The sequence below is a fragment of the Pleurodeles waltl genome, chromosome 8 (assembly GCF_031143425.1).
Source record: "Pleurodeles waltl isolate 20211129_DDA chromosome 8, aPleWal1.hap1.20221129, whole genome shotgun sequence".
NCBI lineage: Eukaryota > Metazoa > Chordata > Amphibia > Caudata > Salamandridae > Pleurodeles > Pleurodeles waltl.
This window is the reverse complement of record NC_090447.1, coordinates 25,383,237-25,408,992: the sequence shown is the minus strand read 5'-3', so window position 1 is coordinate 25,408,992 and position 25,756 is coordinate 25,383,237. Positions and strand designations below refer to the sequence as shown.

Here is a 25,756-nt window from a genome sequence, read left to right as displayed (position 1 = left end):
AGAGGAGCGTTGTTTTGAAGAGTGACCATATTGAACCTCTTGTGTTTTGAAGAGTAACCATATTGAACCTCTTGGTATAGATTGTATACATTTTAGATCGAGGATCGATCAGAAGTCTCCTGAAGGCTTTGAAACTGGAAGATGATTGAATAGCATACCTGGCCTATCTCCTCCTGTAGTGCCTGCAAGATTGCTTGCTTGCTGTGCAATTGCTGAATTACCCTGAGAAGACCCTCTTAACACAAGAGGCGACATGGAGCTAGAAATGACATGAGAACCTTTTGCTGGAGCAATTATTAATAGGACAACTTTGATTGTGCCCCTCTGGAATGGTGTCACACCCCCTCTTTTGAGGATGCAGACTTCGCAGGCATTCATGTAGTGAGAATGAATTCCTTTCTGATAAATACTTTTCACTAACCTTTTGAATAGTCATAGGTGCCAGACTGGATTTGGAGAACTTCAACAAGAGTACTCCCCCGCACCAGTAGGCGGTGGAGTTCAGCTCTGTATCAACTCCATCCTGTCTGAGAACTGACGGAGCAGTGCAGCATATAAGCACCAACCCTGACTGATGTCAGTTCCTTTTAGCTGCTGCTTAAGGCTCTTGACACTGAAAATAATCTTCCATATCGAGTACACATTGGCACACAGTGTGAGTGAGCATCAGGCTCCTGTGGTAAACCCGCTCTATACTACCTTCTTCCCGGTGTAGTTGGTGTTGAGGACCTGGGAGACTTCCCTCCCTAAGATTGTCAAGACATTCTTTCATATTGGCCAATCATTCACCTTGCTTGTATTCTTCACTCCATTTCCTTGATCAGAAAGCAGCATTGAGCTTTAACGTCAGCAGATGAAGGATCAGCTCTTTGTTGGCTTCTCAGGTGACGAGGGCCTGTGTGACGGTCCTTCTGGCTTTGACTGGAAGCCACCTGAAGATCTTGCAGAGCATGTGTAGGCTGTTGAAGCTGACAGATGAGACTGTTTACCTGCTTCTTCCTAGTTAGCTTGCTGTCCTGGATGATGTCAAGGTTGCAGGCGTAGTCTGTCGGGTCCGGCGATGGACCAAGTTCAGCAGGCCACCATGCGTAGTTCCATGGTGAGTTGTTCCCAAAGATGAGGACATCCGGCTTGTCTGTGTTTAGTTTGAGACAGTTGTCCTTCATCCAGTCAGCAACATTCATCATACATCTGTGGAAGTTGGCTCTGGTGGTGGATGAGTCTTCTGAAAACGTGAGAATGAGCTGGGTGTTGTTAGCTTAGAAGATGATGTTAAGTCTGTGCGATCTGATGGTGTTGGTCAGGAGGGTCATGTACGTGTGTAGGAGGCTGGCTTGGCTTATAGTAGGTACCTGATAGTACTTACACCTTGTGCCAGGTCCAGTTATCCCTTATTAGTAGATTAGTAGTGTTCTAGCAGCTTAGGCCGATAGAGGTAGCTATAGCAGAGCAGCTTAGGCTGAACTAGGAGACATGCAAAGCTCCTACTATACCACTTATATCATGTAGCACTATATCACAAGACTCACAATACTCAGAGTTACTAAAAATAAAGGTACTTTATTTTAGTGACAACGTGCCAAAAATATCTCAGAGGATATACTCCCTTAGGAGGTAAGTAAAATACACAAAATATACACACAAACCAAAATCAGGTAAGTAAACAGTTAGAAAAGTAGTTCAAACACTGAAGAATACAATAGGATGCAATAGGTCTATGGGTAACACAAACCATATACTAAGAATGTGGAATGCCAACCACTTAGGGACCCCAGACCTTGTGTAGTGTGTAGAGGGTTGCTGGGAGTGTTAGAAAACACTAAGGGTGTCCAAGATACCCCACCCCAAGACCCTGAACAGTAGTAGTAAAGTTACCCTACTTCCCCAGAAACACACTAAAGTCGTGATAGGAGATTCTTCAAAGACCACAACAGACTGCAAAGCACTGAAGATGGATTCCTGGACCTGAGGACCTGTAAAGGAAGGGGACCAAGTCCAAGAGTCACGAAAGTGTCCTGGGGAGGAGGGCAGGAGCCCACTAAATCCCGGATGAAGGGGCTAAATGGCTGCCTTTGGGTGGAAGAAGCTGAAGATTCTGCAACAGCGGAAGATGCCAGGAATTCTACTTTCCACAGAAGATGTCCCACAGCGTGCTGAAGGATGCAGAGTTGTTTCCACGCAGAAAGACCGCAAAGTGTTCCCTTTGTACTTATTTTTGATTGTGACTGCACATGTAGGCTTTTGCCTGTAGGTTGACTTTTGCTTAGATGGCAGCAAATGTAATCGGGCAAAATGCCATCTCTCTCAAAGAGGTGAGGCTGTGACTGAACAAGGGTGGTGAATAGTGCCACCCAGGTATTACCGGTGGGGGTTTGCCAGATCTGTGGCAGTGGTGGCATCACCTCCTTTCGAATTAACAATGCCTTGTAAACGGCTCCTCCTTCATGGATCGCTGTCCCTAAGGAGCAGAAGCCTGCCGCCTGCTTCTGACAAGTTTAATATCAAGACATTTGTGTTAGGATATGTTATCTGGCATTGTAATACAGTGTCAAACACAGAAGTGGGGTTTGTGTGTGGCAATTTGACAGTCACTTAGAAGGATTCTGTCCCCCAACTCTTTTTTATGTCTTGTTTTTTGCAGTCATGTGTATGTCTTGCCTTCATACAATATTTAGGTTGTTATGAAGCAGCAACCTTCCCCACATTTGCAATTGTATTTATTTATTCCCTCTGTTTTCAGAATGAGGACTGCATCGTGGCAGCCTTAGCTTGTCGCAAGATCCTGATAGAGCTTTCCAGGATGGAGGAGCACGCAGAAACATCCAAAGAAATGCTGGCCTTGGCAGATCATTTTGAGCAGCAGGCAGTTGGTCAGCGTGGAGTGCTTTTGGTATCACTATTCTCTTTAATGTATGAGATTGGATAGCATCTAATGCCAGTGGGTTGTGTGTGCTTATTTCTGATGGATGGTAGCTTGTATCATGTGGCTCCATGTTGGCTCTATAGTGGCCCAGAATTGTCAGAGCTTATGGTGTGCTTTGATGTTAGTCCCCATTTTCCCAACCTTCTGATGAGAATTCTAAGCACACCACCCCTCCTGAACACGTCCCTCCCTTTCATAGTTTTTTCGACAAATCTAAAAACCTTTTCCACAGTGCTAGGAAACGATATCCCTATGGAAAACAACTGGGTTCAAACAGTGCTGCCACTGTCTTTGGGCAGATACTAGTCCCACTCCAAGTCATGGGCCCTATCGGGGTCCTAGTCATGGGCCCTATCGGGGTCCTAGTCATGGGGTCATTCCCGAGACCATTCCACTTCCCATTGGCAGTCCTCCTGTAAATCCAAGCACAAGCATAAACAATTGAAGCCGAAGTCGACCCTATCACTTAACTCTGATTCTAAAAAGAAGGCTCAGGTGCTTCAAGATGTAATTCGCACTCCTTTGAGGTCACCAACCACAGAGTCGATTCCTTGTTTCCCCAGGCTATTGTCAAGCCCACAGCATAATCAAGGACTTCAAAAAGGCCATGCTTGATATTTTTAGTGGGCTTCAAACCTCCCCTGTCCTGTCTTTGGGCTGCATGGAAAATGAAACTGCAAGGGCTTCTAGACTGGTTACCTCTGGCGGCAATCCTTCCCTGCCAATTTCTGTCACCTCAAGAACCATTACCAGGTCTGTGCCGACTCTATTACAGATTTCCAATCTGTCCTTATGGTCCACGCTAGTTCCAGCCACTGCAATATCGATGGCATTGGGGGATGATCCAGTGCCAACGCCCTTCTCAAATCCAGAACTGCCATTAGCTCACACTTGACTGGCGTCACACTGTGAGATTACAAAATCTCAACCTGAAGGTGTGCACATAGAATTTAATGCTGTGCTTATACCGCTTCATAGCTATCATCAGAGGCTCCATTCTTTTTGGCTATGATACATGAAGCAATGAAGGAAAGTACCGTCTGGTTGACATGGTTACCCCTACTTTTTGCCTGCTGTCAGTGTGCTTTGACTGTTTTCACTGGGATTCTGCCTACCAGGACCCCAGTGATTGTGCTCTCTACCCCTAAATTTGGTTGCTTAGGACGTTGCACACCCCAAAATTGGCATACTGGGGCCCCGTATAAGTCCCTAATATATGGTACCGCGGTACCCAGGGCATTGGGGCACCATGGGTTCCCCATGGGTTGCAGCATGTATTGTGCCACCCATGGGAGCCCGGGCAAAATATGTCTGCAGGCCTCCTATTGCAGCCTGTGTGAAAAGGTGCATGCACCCTTTCACTACAAGTCACTGCACCAGACCTGTAAATCATCCCTTTGGTCGGCCCTCCTAGCCAGAGGGCAGGGTGCAGGTACCTGTATGTGAGGTGCCCCTACAAACTCCAGCTCCATTACCCTGGACTTTGTAAGTGCGTGGAAGCCGTTTTACCCATGTACTGCACACAGGTCACTCACTACCTGTGTCCACCTACATGATGGTAACTCCGAACCTGGGCGTGTTTAGTATCAAACATGTTGGAATCATACCCCAATACTGTTGCCAGTACTGGTTGTATGATTCCATGCACTGTGGGGGCTCCTTAGAGGAACTCCAGCATTGACACTACCAGTCTTCTGGGGTTTTTCGGCAGCCCGCACTGATGCCACCCCTCAGACAGGTTTCTGCCCTCCTGCTGCTTGACCAGCTCAGGCAGAGGAAGGCAGAACAAAGGCTTTTCTGTGGGAGAGGGAGGTAACACCCTCTCCCTTGGAAATAGGTGTTACATGGCTTGGGAAGGGTAGCCTCCCCAGGCCACCGATATGATTTGAAGGGTTCATTTGGTGCCCTCCTTGCATAAACTGGTTTGCATCAAGTCCAGGGACCCCCGGTCCCTGCCCCGGCATGAAACTGGACAAAGGAAAGGGGACTGACCACTCCCCTGTCTATCACCACCATAGGGGTGGTGCCCACAGTTCCTACAGGTGCCAACTTGATTCTACCATCTTGAATCCAGGGTGGTCAGAGGCCCTTGGGAGCATGTGAGTGTCCAGGTCAGGTAGGTGACGTCTGAGCCCCCTCCTGATAGGTGGTCTCCCTCTTAGGTGGGTCCTCAGATTCAGCATGCAAGATTCCAGCAGGACTCCTCTGCATTGTTTACTTCATCTTCTGGCCCCTAGGATTTCAACTGGACCCTCCAGGAACCGACAATCTGCAACTCCAGCGACAACTCCGCTCTGCTACATTGTTTCACCAGTCCCTTCCAGCAACTGCTACATTTCCCCGGCTGTGCCTCCTCGAGGGCGATGAGTCTTCAACCTGCACAAGAAGTAAGAAGGAATCTCCATTGGGGTGAAGGAGTCATTTCCCTGCATCCACAGGCACCAACTACAACGACAACCAGCTGTGTGGATCTTCTGTCCTTCAGAGCTGTGTGGATTCTACATCACAGGTAGTAGTCTGGTGTGGTCCCCTTAGTCCTCTCTACCATTTGCCCGACTTTAGAGACGGTAAGCCCTTGCCTTTCCTTGCAAGACAGTACCCCTCTGCACCAATACTCTTGCAGCTACCAAGGCTTGTTTGTTCCTCCTCCAAGGGATCTCCAGGCTCTGTGTTGCCCCGGCCCTTAGCACTCCCTCTTGCAAAGCACTGTCTCCTGCATGCTGCTCCAGCGACGTGGGAATCCTCTTCAGGTGTGCTAAGTGGGCCTCACTGCGACTCTTGTGCCTGCTGACAGTGGATTGCCTATGGGGGCTGCCTCCTCTTCTTGTGACTCTCCCAGCTGCTGTGGGTCACCTCGGACTACTCACCTTGGGTCGAGTCCCCTGGACCTTGCTGGTCCCCTTCAGCATTGCAAACTTTCATCTCCGTCTCTTGCGTTTGCCAAGGCTTGTTGGTGGTTTTGGAGCACCAGTGACCGACTGCATCTCAACAGCCGACATGGAACATCTCTTGCATCCCTTCTGGGACTCCTCCTTGGCTCCTGTGCTACACTGCTGACCTTCTTCGTCCACTGTCGACACAGTCCTGCATCCACAGAAGGGTGGGTAGTGCCTCCTGCCACAACCGGACAATCCAACTCAAACTGGACTTGGTGTCCTTTCTTTGCAGGTCCTCCTCTGTCAGGATACACCTTTGGGTTCTTCCAGTCTTTTGTGGGTCTTGCATAATCCTTAGCCAAAGTCCACCTGTTAGTTTTGGGGAAAACCAGGTACTTAACTCTGCTCTCCTGTTCACTTGGGGTCACTCTGGTACTCACCTATTGGGGTTCCTAGTTCCTCCAGCTCCCTTTTACTGATTCCACTTCCTTGGGTGGGGGACTGCCTTTCGACCTTGCACCTTTTTAGTGTATGTTTTGGCCCTCCCATAGGGCCCTCAGTTTGTGCTATGGCTTTTACCAATGCTTATTGCTTTCTATTCTATTTACTGATTGCTAATGTGTATATAATAATGTATTTACTTACCTCTAGTTGGGGACTGTCTATTCAGTATTCTAGTCTTTGTGTTGCAAATAAAGTACCTTTATTTTTGTAACACTGTGTGGTTCTTTCACATGTGTAAGTGGTGTGCGACTATAATGGTATCGCATAAGCTTTGCATGTCTCCTAGATAAGTCTTGGCTGCTCATCCACAGCTACCTCTACAGAGCCCTGGCTTCCTAGACACTGTCTACACTTCACTAATAGGGTTTACCTGGACCTGATGTAAGGTGATAACATCATAGGTGCTCACCACACACCAGGCCAGCTTCCTGTATTGGTGGTGCAGCGGTGGGTTAAGAAACTTGCAATTGCCTTACCATTTTGTCACTAGTCACTTTCTACAGGAATGATCATTACTAGCTGTTAGATACACACTACACCTAGTTATCAGGATTTCTTGTCTCCTATGTTTGGGTAAGTTAGGGTTCTAGTGTAGCCCTTGCTACAAACTTTTCTAAGGAGCCTAGTTGTTAGAGTAGTTAGGTTACACCCACACTGTTCTTGCAAAATGTCTTCAGTAGAGCACACCTCTCAGGCCCCAGACTCTCACTATGAGAGTCTCACTTTCCAAGAGTTCAGGGATATGTGTGCCTCTGGAAAACTAAAGGCAGGGAGAAATCCCAATAAGAGTCTGCATGTGGGGTTACTTCTTCAGGCTGACCATGGCAATGCAGGCAGCCAGGAGGAGGAGTAAGAAGTAGAAACTGACCCTCCAGACCTAGACAGGGGAGATTTAGGCTACACTGGGGAGGGTCAGGAAGAACCTGGGGAACACCACAGCCCTGTTAGGACCACTAGAGGCAGTGAGAGGGGGTGGGTATATGAGTAGGCCCACCATTGCTGCTAGAGGGTTGGTCCTGAGAGTCCCCAGGAGGAGGGATAGGTCCTCCTCTGTCAATAACCATGTTTCCTCAGTATGCGAGGGGACCCACTTCTCCACCTCAGGGGAAGATTCCTTAGATAGGGAGCTTAGGAAACTGAGGTTAGAGGAGGCCAAGATAAGGCTGAAGCAGCAACAGCTAGCCCTCGATAGGGAGACATTAGCAGTTGAAAGAGAGAGGCAGGGTTTGTGGTTATTTCCCCATGGTGGCAGCAGTCTTAGCTTCAGGGACACCAGGGAGATCTTGTATAATTCTAAGAACCTGAGCAAGATAGTCCCACCTTACAAGGTGGGAGATGATATTTACAAATGGGTCACTGCTTTGGAGAGGGACTGTAAAGTACAGAAGGTCCCCCAAAGACAGTGGGCAGCACTCCTGTGGCTCTCCTTCTCTGACAAAGGCAGAGACAAACTCCTCACTGTCAGAGAAGATGATGCAGACAGTTATGCAGCACTCAAAAATGCACTGTTAGATGGTTTTGGCTTAAGCACTGAACAATAAGGAGTCCTCCCAAGATTGGGTTGATTTTTTGGACTGCTGTGTTAAAGCTCTGAAAGGCTGATTGCATGGGGGCAAAGTGAGTGACTACCAGGGCTTATACAATTTGATTCTAAGAGAGCACATTTTTAATAACTGTATATCAGATCAGCTGCATCAATACCTGGTGGACTCTGATCTGACCTCTCTCCAAGAATTGGGAAAGAAGGCAGACAAGAGGGTCCCCACTAGGGTGAGTAGGAAAACTCACACAGTGTGTGAGCACCAAAAGAAGGAAGCAGGTAAGCATCAGGATAAGGGTGGGAATAAAGATAAAACTAAAGATTCTTCATAAGGCCCACAAAACTCTTCTAGGGGTGGGAATAAATCCTCTTCCTCAGACTTTAAGAATCCTTGGTGCTACATTTGTAAGAACAAAGGCCACAGGGTAGGGGACAGCTCCTGCCCTAAGAAAGGCACCAAGCCCTCCACCACTACTAATACAACTTCTACTCCTAGTGCCCCTAGCAATAATAGTTGTAACAATAACAACAGTAGTCAGTCCAAAAGTGTAGCTGGGCTCACCTTGGGGACTGTAGTGGGATCTGGTGTAGTCAAGGAGACCACTGACTCTGTGTTGGTCTCTGATGGGGGCAATAACTTTGCCACCCTAGCTGCCTGTCCCCTTAATGTGGGTAAGTACAAGCAGCATCCCTTAATAAATGCTGTTGAGGCTGAAGCCTGAAGGGAAACAGGGGCCAGTGTCACCACAGTGACTGAAAAACTGGTGTCTTCTGAGCAACGCCTACTTGGTCACACACACCAAGTGACTGATGCTCACAGTAACTCTGTGTGTCACCCCATGGCAGTTATTGACTTTAGCTCAGGTTTGGGGGATTACTGGCCCTAAAAAGATTGTAGTGTCCTCTGATCTACATGTAGAATGTCTACTGGGTAATGACTTGGAGACTTCATCTTGGGCTGAAGTGGAATTGCTGTCCCATGCAGCAATGCTCGGCATCCGTAGGCATATCTTTCCCCTTACCAGACCACAGGTAAAGAAACAAAGGCAACCGCAAGCCCTGGAGCCTGGGAAATGGCCCAGGAGGCTCCTAAACAGAAGAGCAGAAAGGGTAAAAAGATACCCCCTGCTCCAGCCTGCAGTAAAGATTTAACTCCTGAGAGAGAACAATCTACTCCTTGGGTGGAACCTCCACCAGAGGAGCTCAAAGCTGACACAGGTGAGCTCTTGGGTGCAGCAGGGCCTTCTAGGGAGGAACTAAGCATGAACATTAGAGACTTTAAGGTGACAAGCTGCAGCACAAGAGTCAGGGGATGTCAGTGGCTGTAGGAGGCTGGCCTGGTTTGTAGTGGGTACCACAGGTGCTTACACCTTATACCAGGTCCAGTTATCCCTTATTAATGAAATGTAGTCAGTGTCTAGAAGCCAGGCTGTCTAGAGGTAGCTGTAGGCACAGCAGCCAAGGCTGAACTAGGAGACATGCAGAGCTCTTGCAATACCACTATAGTCACCCAGTACTCACACACATGAAAGAAAGTACTCAGTGTTACAAAAAAAGGTCCTTTATTTTGGTGACACAAATGCCAAAAATACCTTAGAGACTATACTCGCTGTCTAGAGGTAGGTGTAGGCAAAGCAGCCAAGGCTGCACTAGGAGACATGTAAAGCTCTTGAGGTACCACTGTAGTCACAAAGTACTCACACACATGGAAGACAATACTCAGTGTTACCAAAAATAAAGGTACTTTATTTTAGTGACACAATGCCAAATATTTCTTATAGGCTATACTCCCTTAGGAGGTAAGTATTATACATGAAATATACAGTAGTAACCAAAATCAGGTAAGTAAACAATCATAAATTAGTGTAAATAATGAAAATCACCATAGGTTACAATGGGCCTAGGGGGAACACAAACCATATACTAAAATAGTGTAATGCGAATGTCGGTTTCTCACCTAGGCAAGTGCCGTGTGTAGAGGGGCGCTGGGAGTGTAAGAAAACACCAAAGGTAAGTAAACTATCCCACCCCAGAGCCCAGGAAAGCAGGAGTAAAGTACAGCAAGTTTCCTAAAAACTAGAAGTTGTGATAAAGAATAATGCAAAGACCAAGAAAGACTGCAAGACACCAACAACGGATTCCTGAACCTGAAGACCTGTGGAGAGAGGAGACCAAGGCCCTCATTACGAACATGGCGGTCCGTTCCGCTACGCCGGCGGTGGCGGTAGAAACCGCCAACAGAGGAGCGGTCCGGACCGCCAAATAATGATTCAAATGAAACACACGCATCCTGCTAACCACCCACCGCCAGGAGAGGAGTCACGACAGCGGAGTCCGCCCACAGGCTGTCGGAAAGGCCCAACCCGCCCATCAAATCATGAATCACCATTCCGCCGCCAGTTCCGGAGCGGGAACCACCGCCACACAAAGCCAGGCGGAAATGAACCAAATATAAGGAACCACATACTGGAGTCCCATAGAACATGCAGCGGCAGCCATGGATAGAGAGCTGCAGATCATGCCGGCCCTGCTCCTTGCCATATACCTACACAACCGAGACTGCCAACGAAGACGGCGACGGTAAGCACCGCAACCTACGACACAAGGGAGGAAAGGGCACAGTTACATACCCACCCACTTCACCCATCAGGCAACGCCCCCCAACCCTTCCCAGCTGCACAAGTCATACACCCCACACCAAGAGGTACGTACCCGAGCGAAGGCTAATGCAACTTGACCATAGTATATACAAAAGCCCCACACCCATTAAAAACCAAAACAAACACCAGGATGTAACTGCGTGCAGCCCAAACACAGGCCACACAGAATTAATAAGAAGCTCACTGAGCCAAACAGTGCAAACAGGGCCAATGGCCTGTCCGTAAAATCCCAATTATCATGGGCCACAACGGGTCCCACCTGACTCCCACAAGTACTGGGTACTTCACAGAACAGGGCACCATATGGGGATCCAGGCACCTCACGGAAGGGGGGTAGGGGGTGGTGGGGGTGGGGATTTTCGACGGGGGTGGGCCTTTGACTTTCTTGAGGGGGGTGGGCTCCTTTGATGGGGATGGGGGCTGTTTGGCTCGGGTGGAGCTGGATGTCCTAGGCTCTGACCGGGCCATCTTCTTCTCTGGGGAAGGGGCACGGTAATGTGAAGGGTGGACCGGGGTGGGCTGTGATGTGGAAGGAGCTGAAAGGGCAAGGAGGTGGGCACGTTTAGGGACAAGAAGGGGTGGGCCAGTGGGTTGGAACAGGTCAGCATGGGAGAGGAAACGTTTCTTGGGAGCAGTTGGGGTGGGCGTGGATGAGTGCGTGGAAGTGGAGGCAGAGGGAGTGGATGTATGGGGTGTAGGGGTGCGTGTAGTGGGTGCAGGTGACTGCTCAGTATGCTGTCGTGTGGTGGATGTCTGATGGGTGGGTGACTTGGTGCGTGTGTCTTGGGAGGTGGGGGGTGGACACAGTGGGAGAAGACAGACAGCTAGTGTGGATGTATGTTTGGTGGGTGTCTGCAAGTCTGGTGAGCGTGCTGCATGTGTCAATTACAGTAGAGGTGAGTGCAGGTGTGATGTATGGGGTGCATGTATGGCTGCCTGCTATTGTGGTGAGTGCAGGAAGAGGAGCAGTAACAGTGAGTGAAGGTGCAGTGCATGAGGGTGTGGATGTAGAGGGGACAGAGAGGGAGGCGGAAGAGGTGGGCACATTGGGGGAAGTGGATGTTGTGTGCGCAGGTGTCTTTTGGCTGTGTGAATGCTTGTGGTGGGAGGTGTGGTGCTTGTGTTTTGAAGTGTGCTTCTTGTGTGTTGATGTGCCTGTCAGCAGGTCTGATTTTGTGCTTTGGACGGGTGAAGGGAGTGGGGTGCTGGAAGGGGTAGAGGAGGTTGGAGGGGGGACGGAATGGCCAGGGAAACTGGCTGCCGTCCGAGAGGAGGCCAGAGCCTGAAAAGATCGCTGTAGGGCAAACATGGCACCGTGAATGCCATCCAGATAGGCATTGGTCTGCTGCAACTCTGATGCTAGCCCCTGGATGCCATTGACAATGGTTGTCTGCCCTACAGAGATGGTTCTCAGGAGGTCAGTAACCTCTGTGAGGGCAGCAGGGCTGACTGGGGTAGGGGAGGAGGTGCCTGGGGCGAAGGAGACACCCACCTTTCTGGGTGGGTGGGCACAGGCAACTTGGTGGGGAGCAGAAGGGAGGGCGGTGATGGTATGGGGGGTGGCGGAATATCTCACAGTAGTGGTGTGCGCACTAGGGTCCACCACAGCAGGGGGACCCCCATCAGAGGAGGTCTCCGAGTCACTACCTCCTGTGGTAGTAGCCTCCCCCGTGAACGTCACCTCGCCCTTCCACCCACTGATCCCCTGGACGTCTGTTGTCTCTGCCTCAGAGGATCCGTGGGCTGCTGCGTCCCTACGTCCCGGTGCCTCAGCTCCTTCGCCTGATGTTGATGCTGTACCAAACAAACACAAGAGAACAGGGATGGGGAGACAAAACAGGAGAGATACTTGTAAATAGACAAATGCAGATACAGAATGGCCTGACATACACCCACCAAGCAAACACACCCAAAGGCCATGCCCCTGACTACCGACCAGAATACTGCTCTACACTCATCCCCTGAAAAAATGTATAGCTTAGGTAGGTGAAACCTGACAGGGACACCCCTTCACCCTTTGGGGAACATACAGTAGATGGACACCAGTCAAAATCCCAGCTCTAAGCTGCATGAGCTCTATTGCACACCCAGTCATCCTTCCAGACTGCAGTATGGTCAATCAGTACTCACCCCCTTGTAACTGCTGTGCAGCCTTCAAGCACCCATCCAGATCTGGGTACGCCACCGCCAGGATCTGTCGCATGAGGGGGGTCAGTGCCCGACGGGCACCCCTTCCACATTGGGAGGACTTCCCCAGCTGGGCCTCACTGATCTTTCGCGCCCAGCGCCTCAGGTCCTCCCACCTCTTTCGACAGTGGGTGCTCCGCCGGTTGTAGACCCCCAGGGTCCGCACCTCCTTGGCGATGGCATGCCAATGTGCCCTCTTCTGGTGGGCGCTGATCTAGAAGGGCGACACAGAAATGGAAGACAGAGGTCAGGCACTTGCACAATATGAACAGCTGACAAATTGTCCAACATGGGACGGACATTACTCTCAGACATACTGGACAGTCACATGCAGCATTCCATGCACCATGGCCCATGCAGGCTCAGAAGAGCACACATATGTCCAATCCACACCATCCATTACACACACAGTGCCCTCCAAACCCAGACTCACCTGTACCTCTGGCCGTCCGTAGAGTTTGCCAAACAGGGGCAGGACCCCGTCCACTAGCTTCTCCAGTTCTTCCTGGGTGAAGGCCGGGGCCCCTTCACCTGCACCACATGGCACATCCATAGCCAGAGGCAGGCCACAGCAGTACACAGAGCGGAGTACCTGTCCGCACGAGATCAGGGAGTCAAGTGATCAAACAATGACGAACACGCTTACGTTCTGCGGCGGTATGCACCGTCACCGCCGGCGGCGATCATGATATGCCAGGATTCGATCATGATACGCCAGGATTCCCCATTGGCATCCAGGTTAGCCAATGAGGGTGCGAACAGCGGTCAACACCGCCTTACGCTATGACGTCAACCGCTAGCGGTATGAGGTCACTTCCACAACGAAGGGGCAGATCTACAGTGGGCAGACATTTTGCCATCACCTACGCATCTTGAATTTCCTACTACTCACAATGCAGGGCCTACTAGCCACATGAAGCACTTAGGCCTCTATCCATTCCGTATAGTAGCACACATGAATTACTCAGTTCCCTCCTAGTTATGTACATGTATATCTGTCAGGTAGGAGTTATTGTAGAGACACTACAATGAACAATGCGGTGCAGAAATGTTGAGAAGTGTGCCTATGTATGTGTCTTAATCACTCTTTTTTGTAAACCCTTGTAGATACCGACCCTTGTGGCGAGGAAGGGCACCATCGGTGTACAGACCACTTCTGGATATGGGGACCATGGTGGAGCGTCAGATCATAATCACTTACAGACTCACACGTGCAACTATTCAGGACCTTTGTGTATTACTGGATCCTGCACTAACTCTGGGAAATCGTAATCAACATTCCATTCCAACTGAAGTGCAGGTGCTCTCAGCACTCCATTTCCTGGCCACAGGCTCTTTTCAAGTGACAGTGGGCATGGGTGCTGGTTTCTCACAGCCAATGTTAAGCCAGGTACTGACAAGATTTCTGAATGCATTTGTACAACATCTGCAATCCTATGTGCGGTTTCCCCAAAGTACTGACCTCCCTGCCATCAAGTCTGACTTCTATGCCTTTGCAAACATTCCCCATGTCATAGGTGCCATCAATGGCACACACATACCCATCATCCCCCCAAGAGTGAGTGAACAGGTGCACAGAAACAGGAACAACTTTTACTCCATGAACATCCAATTGGTGTGTACTGCAGACCAGTACATATCACATGTGAATTCCATGTTTCCAGGTTCAGTCCATGATTCATTTGTGTTGAGCAACAGTAGTGTGCCACAGAAGATGGAACAACTACAAGAGGACAGAGGGTGGATCATAGGTAAGTTTGCCTGTCAATAACTGACACATTGCTGAAAAACAGCCTGTCTGACTAAGGCACATAACAATGACAAGTTTGTATTGAACCATTTTGTAGGTGATTCTGGCTATCCAAACTTGCGTTGGCTCCTGACACCAGTGAGAAATCCCAGGACGGTTGCAGAATGGAAATACAATGAGGCCCATGGACGTACTAGGAGGGTAATAAAGCGTACTATAGGTCTCCTGAAGGCTAGATTCCTGTTTCTACATATATATGGGGGTTCCCTGGCCTATGGCCCTGATAAGGTGTGTGGAATAGTGGTGGCCTGCTGCATGCTGCACAACGTGGCAGTGAAACATTCTATCCTCCTCTTGGAGGTGGAGGGTGCTATAGGTCCTGATCAGCTACCTCAGAGAGGTGAGGAGAGTGATGGTGAGGATGAAGAAGGGGAAGATCTCCATTCCAGGAACCAACTGATACAACTCTACTTCCAATAACTGTGTGGGACTTAAGCCTGTCATTGGTGTTAGTGACTAATACTGTCAGTGTGCTCTGTCATATAGGAGGGATTGGTCATGATAGGCGATACATGGACCACTTCTGCATGGTACTGACAGAAAATATATGCATTCCCTCCTTGCCACTATTTGGGCACACCGTACCACCATCAAGCACAAATTGACAATAAAGTTTTTCTCTGCCATTTCCATCCATACTCCACTTTGTTAACAATTTAAGACAGGGGACAGTGATACTGGTGTGAAATGTGTTTTATTGGTAGAATTGAGTGAATTGTGCTATAAACAGTGATGGGGGTCATAAGGGTTGGATGTCCTCAAAACCAACTTGGTGGCAGCCTTGTTGGATGGTTTAGATGGGTCCATTTTGTCAAACAGTACTTCATATTGCCCTCAGCTAAGTGTTGTTGGTGAATAGGTGGAAGGGTTTCTTTGCATTAGTAGCAGGGTTTCCAGTGCCATATCTTGGCCTAAGTGTACATTTGGGCACCTGCTGTGGAGCTTCTTGTGGGGGGCATGGTTGGCCCTTGTGTTTCCTGGGAGGGTCTTTCCTGGGATGTTTCTGCTGCTTGGGTTATCAGTTGCTGGTTGTCCAGGGCTGTTGTGGGGGCCTCTTGTCCGGTGTGGGTGTCAGACTGGTTTTTTACCAACTGCAGCAGTGCTCCAGCAGTGGTGGCCATTGTGGCATTGTGCTCTTTCAACTGCTCCATGGCCTGTTGGTGTTGTTGCTGCTGCATCCTCTGACTTTGCTCCAGGGTGGACACAATCTGTGCCAACCTGTCTTGTGTATGTTGGTAGGGCCCCAATACCTCTGCAATAACGTCCTGGGCTGCTGCATCCATCCTGTGGCTTCCCCCCTGGCTCACTGGGACACTTGAACTAGCCCTAGCCCCATTTGCCTTTGTCCCCTGCACAGGTCTGGATGTGCCACTTGTACTGGGGTCCTCGCCTTCCTGCATGTTGGGAGTGGGAGACTGTGCCCTCTGTAGCTGTGTTCCACCAGTCTGTGCCCTAGGAACACTGGTGTCGGTACGCCTCCCCTGGCCTGCCGGTCTTGACTGGGTGTTAGGGGTGACAGTTGTTTCCTGGGTGGGGCTGCTGCATGGTGAGAATCCAGGACTGTGTGAGGGGCCTGTCTGCTCATCAGTGTCCAGGGTTCCTTCGCCAAGGTCTTGTGAGGTGGCTCTGTCTCCCTGGAGGGCAGTGGCACACCTTGTCCCATCCGTTAGGGTTGCATGGGTGGTGGTGCCTGTTGGGGGACATACACATGTCTGTTACATATGAATGTAGGTTTGAGGTGTACAGGACTGTGCTATTTTGTGCTGGTGTTAATTTCAGTGGCCTTCCAGGCTGCCTTTGTGAGGTTGACATAGCATTTAGTGCCAGTGGTGGGGTTGCATTGTTGTGGGTGGTATTGGTCCATTGTGGGTACGTGCAGGGGTGGGTGGCTGTGCACAGCGGGAGGGATGTGGGCCTGTTAGTGGGTTGAAGGTAATGCAGAGTGGTTGATGTGGTGGGTAATGGCAGGGTAATGGCTGGGTGGGGTGTAGGTCCAGGTGGGTGTGGGAGGGGTGGGGTGGTGCATGCATTGCAGATGTGTTGTATATGGGGTAATTGTAGATGACTTACCCGAGTCCATTCCTCCAGTGAGTCCCTCTGGGTGCAAGATGACGAGGACCTTCTCCTCCCAGTCGGTGTAGTTGGGTGGTGTTGGTGGTGGCCCTCCCCCAGTCTTCTGCACTGCGATGTGGTGCCTAGATGCCATGGCCCTGACCTTCCCACGCAGGTCGTTCCATCTCTTCCGGATGTCGTCCCTGGTGCGTGGATGGTGTCCCACTGCATTCACCCTGTTGACAATGGTCTGCCACAGCTCCACTTTCCGGGCGATGGGTGTGTGCTGCACCTCGGCCCAAAAATGTGTGGCTCCACCTTCAGGATCTCGTCCACCATGGTCCTTAGCTCCCTTTCAGTGAAGTGTGGATTTGTTTGGGGGGACATGGTGGTGTGGTGGATGGCGTCAGGACTGGGGACGGGGAAAGGTGCTCCTCTATGGGTCGATGTGCGTCTCCTGTATGCTGGCGTTCGCTGTCTGGCTTTGGTGCTCTCCGTCTTCTTGTCCTGGTTTCATTGCAAAGGATTGTGGGGTGTGTCTGGGGGTGTTTTATGGGGTTCTGGATGTGTGTCAGGTGTGTGGGTGATACGCCTATCCAACGTGTGCACTTGTTGCTGCTGTGTTGTCTGGCCTCCACTGTCCGCCGAGGTGATTTGTGCATCATTATTTGGAGGGTGGGATGTGGGTGTGCTTGGCGGTGACGGGGTGGGGTGGGCCAGGATTCCTGCTGACAGAGTCATGGCGGGGAGTGGTGGTCTGGGAATTATTGGCGGGGTTGGGTTTTTCGTTCATTATATGGCGGGTTTCCATTCACCGCCAACGGCGGGATTGTGTTCACCACCGATGTACTGCCATTTGATAAAGTTTGTTTTGACCAATGACTTTGTGTTTCACCACTGCGCATATTAGTTGCTCAATGTTCACCAGTAGCACGTGGTATGTTTTGTTCAGTTGAGCCGCCTATGGGCTTTGACATGGCATTAGCCATTACTTTCTGTATTCAGTTGAGCCGCCTATGGGCTTTGACATTGCATTAGCCATTACATTCTGTATTCTGCCTATTGGCTTTGACATGCTGTATTCAGCTCCGCTGCCTATTGGCTTTGACATGATATTATACATTGCATTTTATATTCAGCTCCGCTGCCTATTGGCTTTGACATGATATTATACATTGCATTTTGTATTCAGCTCAGCTGCCTATGGGCTTTGACATGATATAAGACATTGCATTTTGTATTCAGCTTAGATGCCTATTGGCTTTGACATGACACTAGACATTGCATTTGATATTTAGGTTAGCTGCCTATTGCCTTTAACATGACATTGCATTTGATATTTAGGTTAGCTGCCTATTGCCTTTAACGTGGAGTTAGACATTGCAGTTGAGAATCCAAGCTGTATTTTTCCAAGCTGTGTTTTTGCACCAGAGAACCAAGATGTTTTTCTCACAGTAGACTAGACATGATAAGAGAGAGTACATGGGTGTTGTTTTTTCTTCGCTTGAGCTTGGGAACAGGAGTAGTCTTGGAGACCTGGCCAGTCTCCAAAAGGCTTGCTCAGTTTCCCAGGTCTGAGAGGAGGGGGCACACCTTTGTAACGAATGACACAGGCTGCAGAGGGTTAGATTTGAATCTGCCGGACCTCGTGCTGGAGCTTGGCGCCAGCTGCCAGCAATCCTGTGTGGGTAGATGAATCTCTCTTTCTCGCGGCTGACAGGGGTCCTCAGCTTGCAGACCTTAGAAAGATGAAGCTGTGAATAGTTCCCACACGGTGAAGTATTTGTTTTGCTTTGCATTCAATATCTTATAAATGTAACCTGCTGTGTATATTGCAAACTGATATATTTTGTTTGATTAACGCGGACTTGAAAGCTACTAATTCGTCATACATAAAATATTGTGGTTGGGGAAGAATTAACAACAATAAAAGTCTTCTTTGACCTCAGAAGTGCATTTCTGTTGTGTTATGTTAGTGCTTAGAAACTAGATAAGAGGAAAGCACTACAACCGACACGGCGGTCGGCGGTCTTACCCGTCATGTTCATAATGACCGCCCAAGTCCAAGAACTGCTAAATAGTCCAGGAAGAACAGGAGCCCCTGCTAACGCGGATGATGGTGCAAAAATGAAACCTCCAGTTGGAAGAAAAAGTCAGAAATTCACCAAAGAAGACAGCTGCGGGGTCCGGCTTAGTGCAGGAGATGTCCCACATCGAGTAGATTAATGCAGGCTGGTTTCCGTTGCTGGATTCCGCCAGAAAGCCTTGCCTCACGCAAGAAACCCGTTTGGTGGGAAAAGTCGCTGCCTGGGCCCAGGAGGGACCTGGGGGTCTCAACTCAGGATGAGGTAACAGAGGGGGCTCTCAGCACTTCAGAAAGCCCTCAGAGGACCAGGCAGCACCCACAGGAGTCCCAGGACATGGGACAAAGGAATTGCAAATGACAGTCATCGCAGCACTACACAAAGGGATCCACACGCTGCTGGAGAACAACTCAGGGAACTGAGTGTTGCAGCATCTACTGCTGGGGACCTGGGCTAGGCTGTGCACAAAGGAATTTTGGGAGAAGCGATCAGAAGCCCTAGGAGCTGCAAAACACATGGTGCACAGGGGTACTGTCTGATACGGGAGGCAAGCTCTTACCTTCACCAAATTTGGACAGCTGGACCTTTGGACAGTCAGGGTCACTTTAGTCCACAACCTGTGTTCCAGGATCCACGCTCGTCATCAGGAGAGGGGACCCAGAGTACCGGTCGTTGCTGCAGAGATGTCCCTTCTGAAGCAGGGAAGTGACTCCATCACTCCACAGGAGATTCCTTCAGTTCTTCTGGTGTAGGAGGAAGACAGATAGTCCTCGGAGCGTGCACAACCTGGAAACTGTTGAAGTTGCTGGCAGGTGCTGAAGTTACAGTGTTGCAGTAGTAGTCGTGGACACTTTGTTGCAAGTTGTAGCGTTCCTGGAGCACGTCTGCAGTTTGTTCAGTTTTGCGCCAGAACAGGGACTGTTGCTACCTGAACCGGTGTAGATTGGATTATGCAAGGTGGGCACCATCTATACCCTTCAAAGCATTTCCAGAGGCTCTGTGAGGATATCCCTCCCATGCCTGTAACACCTATTTCCAAAGGGTGAGGGTGCAACACTCCTCTCCCAAAGGAAATCCTTTGTTCTGCCTTCCTGGGCCTGAGCTGCTCAAGCAACAGGAGGGCAGAAACCTGTCTGTGAGGTGGCAGCACTTGGGATTAACTGGAAAACCTCAGAAGGCTGGTATGGCAGTACTGGGGGTCCACTGTGGAGCCCCCAGAGTGCATGGGATTGTGCAACCTATACAGGAATCAGTTTTGAGGTACCATTCCCAGTTGTTAGACACCTTACATGGACATATTGGGGGTTACCATTGTGAAGCTGGACATAGGTATTGACCGATGTCCAGTGCACTTGTAAAATGGCGTCCCCGCACTCACGAAGTCTGGGAAAATGGGCCTGGACGACATGGGGGCACCTCTGCTAGTGCAGGGGTACCCTCACACACAGGTACTTTGCACCCAGCCTTCTGGGTTGGAAGGCCTAAGATATAGGTGCCTTATAAATGACCTGGTGCAGTGAAAATGGCTGTGAAAGGCTGCATGCACAATTTCAGGCAGACTGCAGAAGCCTTTGCATGGCCTCCCTATGGGTGGCAAAAGTAATGCTGCAGCCCATAGGCATCCCCTGGAGCCAATGCCCTGGGTACCTAAGTACCATATACTAGGGACTTATAAGGGGGCACCAGTATGCCAATTTGCAGTGAAATACTGGGTTACCAGTATGTAGTGACAAATTTGGAAACAGAGAGAGCATAAGCACTGGGGTCCTGGTTAGCAGGACTCCAGTGACACAGTCAAACATACTTTCAAAAACAGTGAAACATACTGACAAGCAGGCCAAAACCATAAGCAATGGGGTCCTGGCTAGCAGGATCCCAGTGACACAGTAAAAACACACTGACGTCAGGCAGAAAATGGGGGTAACATGCCAAAAAGAGGGTACTTTCTTACAGAGGTCACCCACAGTATTGATCTAGGCACTCCTAGAAGCCCCCACATGGTGGTTCATGTGAACCGCCTGAAGCCCTACTATGATAGATCTGACATGACATTGCTCATGGCAACTGATATAGAACAGGAAGAAGAGAGTGAGCCTCTCCCTGACCTCTTCTCCCACAATACAGATAATGGCTCAGTAGATGGGTTGTGCTTGCAAACTGCCTCTCTGAGTCACAGAAAGATGATTGTAGAAACCTCCTAGGGCAGTTCGCTGAACTGTTCTCTCTCATCCCTGGTGAAACTACATGGTGTGAGCACACTATTGGCACAGGTGACATCCTGCCTGTCAAACGTAACAAGCAGCCTGATCATGTCAGTGAGTGTATCAAAACTGAGGTGCAAAAGATGCTTGACCTGGGAGTCACTGAGTCTTCAGACAGCCCTTAAGCTAGTCCTGTAGTCCTTGTCCCAAACCCACACACTCAAAATGATAAAAGAGAGATGAGGTTCTGTATGGACTATAGAGGTCTCAATACAGTAACCAAAACAGATGCTCATCCTATCCCTAGGGCAGATGAGCTAATAGATACACTGGTTTCTGCCAAGTATCTAAGCATCTTTGACCTGGCTACTGGCAGATCAGGTTGTCAGAGGATGCCAAAGCAAAAACTGCATTCTCCACTCCTTGTGGGCACTATCACTTTACAGCGATGCAATTTGGACTAAAAAATGCACTTGCCAAATTCCAGAGGTTAGTGAACAAAGTTCTCCAAGGCCTAAAAAGCTTCAGTGCAGCTTATCTAGATGATATAGCTGTCTTTAGCTCTACCTGGGAGGATCACCTGGTCCACCTTGGGAATGTATTGGAGGCTCTGCTGAGAGCAGGCCTCACTATAAAGGTCTCAAAGTGACAGATAGGGCAGGAAAAAGTGAGTCACCTGGGTCTTCTGGTAGGTGGAGGCCAGATTGAACCTCTACAGGGCAAAACGCAGACCATTCTGAATTGGACTGCCTCTACCACTCAGACCCAGGTCAGAGCCTTCCTAGGCCTGGCAGGGTACTATAGGAGGTTAATTAAGAATTATGGCTCTATTGTAGCTTTCCTAAATGACCCCACATCTAAAAGGATGCCCAAGAACATTTTGTGGACATCTAGCTGCCAAAAAGCTTTTCATGACCTTAAACACTTCCTTGTTCAAACAGACCACAAGCCCCTGGTATGGTTAAAACAAATGAAAGGTGAAAATCCAAAACGTTTGAGGTGGTCCATATCCCTACAGGGAATGGACTATACAGTGGAACATAGACATGTGAGTAACCACCACTGTGCAGATGGACTCTCCAGATGTTTCCACTTAGACTATGAAGACTCAACTGGACAAGGTTGGTCCTATTGTCCTTAGTTTGGATTATGTAGAAAAAGTACCCTCTGTTTGGCATGGTTACCCCCAACCTTTGCCTGCTGTCAGTGTGTTTTGACTGTTTTCACTGGGATCCTGCTAACCAGGACCCCTGTGATTGTGCTCTCACTGTCTAAATTTGGTTGCTTGGGATTTAGCACACCCCACAATTGGCATACTGGTACCCCCATAAAGTCCCTAGTATATGGTACCTAGGTACCCAGGCATTGGGACACCAGGGGCTCTCCATGGGATGCAGCATGTATTGTGCCACCCATGGGAGCCCATGTAAAATATATCTGTAGGCTTGCCATTGCAGCCTGTGTGAAAAGGTGCATGCACTCTTTGCTACAGGTCACTGGAAGTCACCCCTGTGGTTGTCCCTCCAAGCCCAGAGGGCAGGGTGCAGGTACCTGTGTGTGAGGGCACCCCTGCATGAGCAGAGGTGACCCTACAAACTCCAGCTCCATTACACTGGCCAACGGGAAGCCATTTTTCCTGTGTACTGGACAGAGGTCACTTACCTGTGTCCAGCTACATATTGGTAACTCCGAACCTGGGCATGTTTGGTACCAAACATGTCGGAATTCTACCCCCAATACTGTTGCCAGTATTGGTTGTATGATTCCATGCACTATCGGGGCTCCTTAGATGACCCTCAGCATTTCTCCTACCAGTCTGCTAGGGTTATCTGGGCCGACCCACGCTGCTGCAACCCCTAAGGCACGTTTCTGCCCTCCTGCTGCTTGATCACCTCAAGCAGAGGAAGGCAGAACGAAGGATTTCCTGTGGGAGAGGGCAGTAACACCCTCTCCCTTGGAAATAGGTGTTACGTGGCTTTGGAGGGATAGCCCCCCACCCCACCGGTATGCCTTGAAGGGCAAATTTGGTGCTCTACGTGCATAAAACGGTTTGCACCAAGTCCAGTGACCCCTGGTTCCTGCTCTGGTGTGAAACTTCACAAAGGAAAGGGGAGTGACCACTCCCCTGTCTATCACCACCAAGTGGTGGTGCCCAGAGCTCCTCCAGGTGGCCACTAGAATCTGCAATCTTGAATCCAAGGTGGGCAAGGTCACTGCTCCCTCCTGATAGGTGGTCACCCTGCTAGGTTACCAAACCCCCTTTCTGGGCTATTTGGTGTCTCCCTCTTCAGTGGGTCCTCAGATTCAATGTGCAGTATTATAGCAGGACTCCTCTGCATCGTTTGCTTCATCTTCTGGCTACTGGGACTGCAACTGGAGAATCTGCAACTCCAGCAATGACTCCACTCTGCAACATTCTTTCCCCGGCCCCTTCCACCAGCTACATTTCCCTGGCATTGCATCCTCTGAAGGTGACAAGTCTTCAGCCAGAAGTAAGAAGGAATCTCCCTTGGAGTGAAGGAGTCACTTCCCTGGATCCGCAGGCACCATCTACAATAATAACCGCCTGCGTGGATCTTCACTCCTCTGGAGCTGCTTGGATCCTGCATCACAGGTGGTGGTTTGGAATGTGGTCCCCTTGGTCCAATTTGGGAGATGCTAAGCTCTTGCCGCTCCTTGCAGGACAGTACCCCTGTGCACCGCGACTCTTGCAGCTACCAAGGCTTGTTTGTTCCTCCTCCAAGGGATCTTCAGGCTCCGTGTAGCCCCAGCCCCCAACACTCCCCCCTGCAAAGCACAGTCTCCTGCCTGCTGCTCTAGTGACGTGGGACTACTCTTCATGTGTGCTGTGTGGGCCTCACTGCGACTACTGTGCCTGCTGCTGGTGGGTTCGCTATGGGGGCTGCCTCTTCTTGTGACTTTCCCAGCTGCTGAGGGTCATCCCAGACTCCCCTCCTTGGTTCCAGTCCCCTGGACCTTGTTGGACCCCTTCAGCCTTGTAAACCTTCTTCTCTTTCTATTGTATTTGCCAAGGTTTGAGGGTGGTTTTCCAGCACCACTGACTGACTGCATCTCGACCGTTGATGTGGGACATCACTTGCATCAGTTCTGGGACTCCTTCTCGGCTCCTGTGTTGCGCTGCTTATCTTCGTCATCCACCATCGACCTGGTCCTGTGTCCACAGAAGGGTGGGTAGTGGCTCCTGCCACAACCGGACACTCCAACTTGGTCCCCTTTCTTTGCAGCTCCTCTTCTGTCAGGATCCACCTTTGGGTTCTTACAGTCATGTGTTGGTCTTGCTTAATCCTTTGCCAAAGTCCTCCTGTTGGTTTTGGTGAAAATCAGATAGTTACCTCTGCTCTCCTGGTCGCTTGGGATCACTCTGTGTAGGAGGCTGGCCTGGTTTGTGTTGAGTACGTAAGATACTTGCACCTTATACCCGGTCGAGTTATTCCTTATTAGTGAAATGCAGTCAGTTTCTTGAAGCCAGGCTCTCCAGGGGTAGTGCGGATGAGCAGCCAAGTTCTAACTTGGAGAAATGTAAAGCTCATGCAATACCACTGTAGTCACAGACTACTCACACACATTAAAGAAAAAGCTCACTGTTACAAAAATAAAGGTACATTATTTTGGTGACAATGCCAAAAATACCTTAGAGACTATACTCACTTAGGAGGTAAGTAATATACACAGTATATACACTAGAATGCAGAAATAGCTGTAAAAACAGTTAGAAACAGTGCACATAGTGAAAATCACAATAGTTAGAAATGGACCGGGGGAACACAAACCATATACAAAAATAGTGGAATACGAAAGTCAGTTTCCCACCTAGGTAAGTGTAGTGTGTAGAGGGGCCCTGTGAGTGTAAGAAAACATCAGTGTTAAGCAATAGACCCATCCCAGAGCCCAGGAAAGCAGGAGTGGATCATAGTAACTTTCCTACAACACACAAGAACACATGATAGAAGATGTTGCAAGAACCAGAAGAGACTGCAAGACACCAATGATGGATTCCTGGGCCTGAAGACCTGTGGAAGAAGCACTGAAGTGTCCAGGGGGAACAGGAACCCCTGCTAACCCGGATGAAGGTGCAAAAGAAGAACCACCGGTGACGAAGAACAGTTAGTACTGCACCCAAGAAGATGGTTGGTGCAGATGATTGTAGGAAAGTACCATCTTGCCTGGCATGTTACCCCCATTTTTACTTGTGTGTCAGTTTGTTTTTGCCTGTCTCACTGGGATCCTGCTAGCCAGGACCCCAGTACTCATAGTTGAATGAGTGTGAATGTGTGTTCCCTGTGTAGTGCCTAACTGTGTCACTGAGGCTCTGCTAACCAGAACATCAGTGCTTATGCTCTCTCTGCCTTTAAAATTGTCACTGCTGCCTAGTGACCATTTTTTACCAATTCTAATTGGCACACTGGAACACCCTTATAATTCCCTAGTATATGGTACCTAGGTACTTAGGGTATTGGGGTTCCAGGAGATCCCTGTGGGCTGCAGCATTTCTTTTGCCACCCATAGGGTGCTCAGACAATTCTTACACAGGAGTGCCACTGCAGCCTGAGTGAAATAACGTCCACATTATTTCACAGCCATTTTACAGTGCACTTAAGTAACTTATAGGTCACCTATATGTCTAACCCTCACTTGGTGAAGGTGAGGTGCAAAGTTACTAAGTATTAGGGCACCCTGGCACTAGTCAAGGTGCCCCCACATAGTTCAGGGCGAATTCCCCGGACTTTGTGATGCGGGGATACTATTAGGCGCATGCTCTACATATAGGTCAATACCTATATGTAGCTTCACAATGGTAACTCTGAATATGGTCATGTAACATGTCTAAGATCATGAAATTGTCCCCCCATGCCAAATCTGGTATTGGGGTGCCAATCCTATGCATTCCCGGGGCTCCA

At 49.5% G+C, this 25,756-nt stretch overlaps 1 protein-coding gene across 1 annotated transcript in view; it reads left to right on the top strand.

The window, feature by feature from the left end:
- LOC138249319 (transient receptor potential cation channel subfamily M member 2-like) overlaps window positions 1–25,756 on the top strand; it is a 1,037,937-nt gene that overhangs the window by 472,397 nt on the left and 539,784 nt on the right. Inside the window, exon 19 of the mRNA XM_069203278.1 lies at window positions 2,741–2,870. Within this exon, the coding sequence (XP_069059379.1) occupies window positions 2,741–2,870 (130 nt within the window). The remainder of the gene's footprint in view (window positions 1–2,740; window positions 2,871–25,756) is intronic.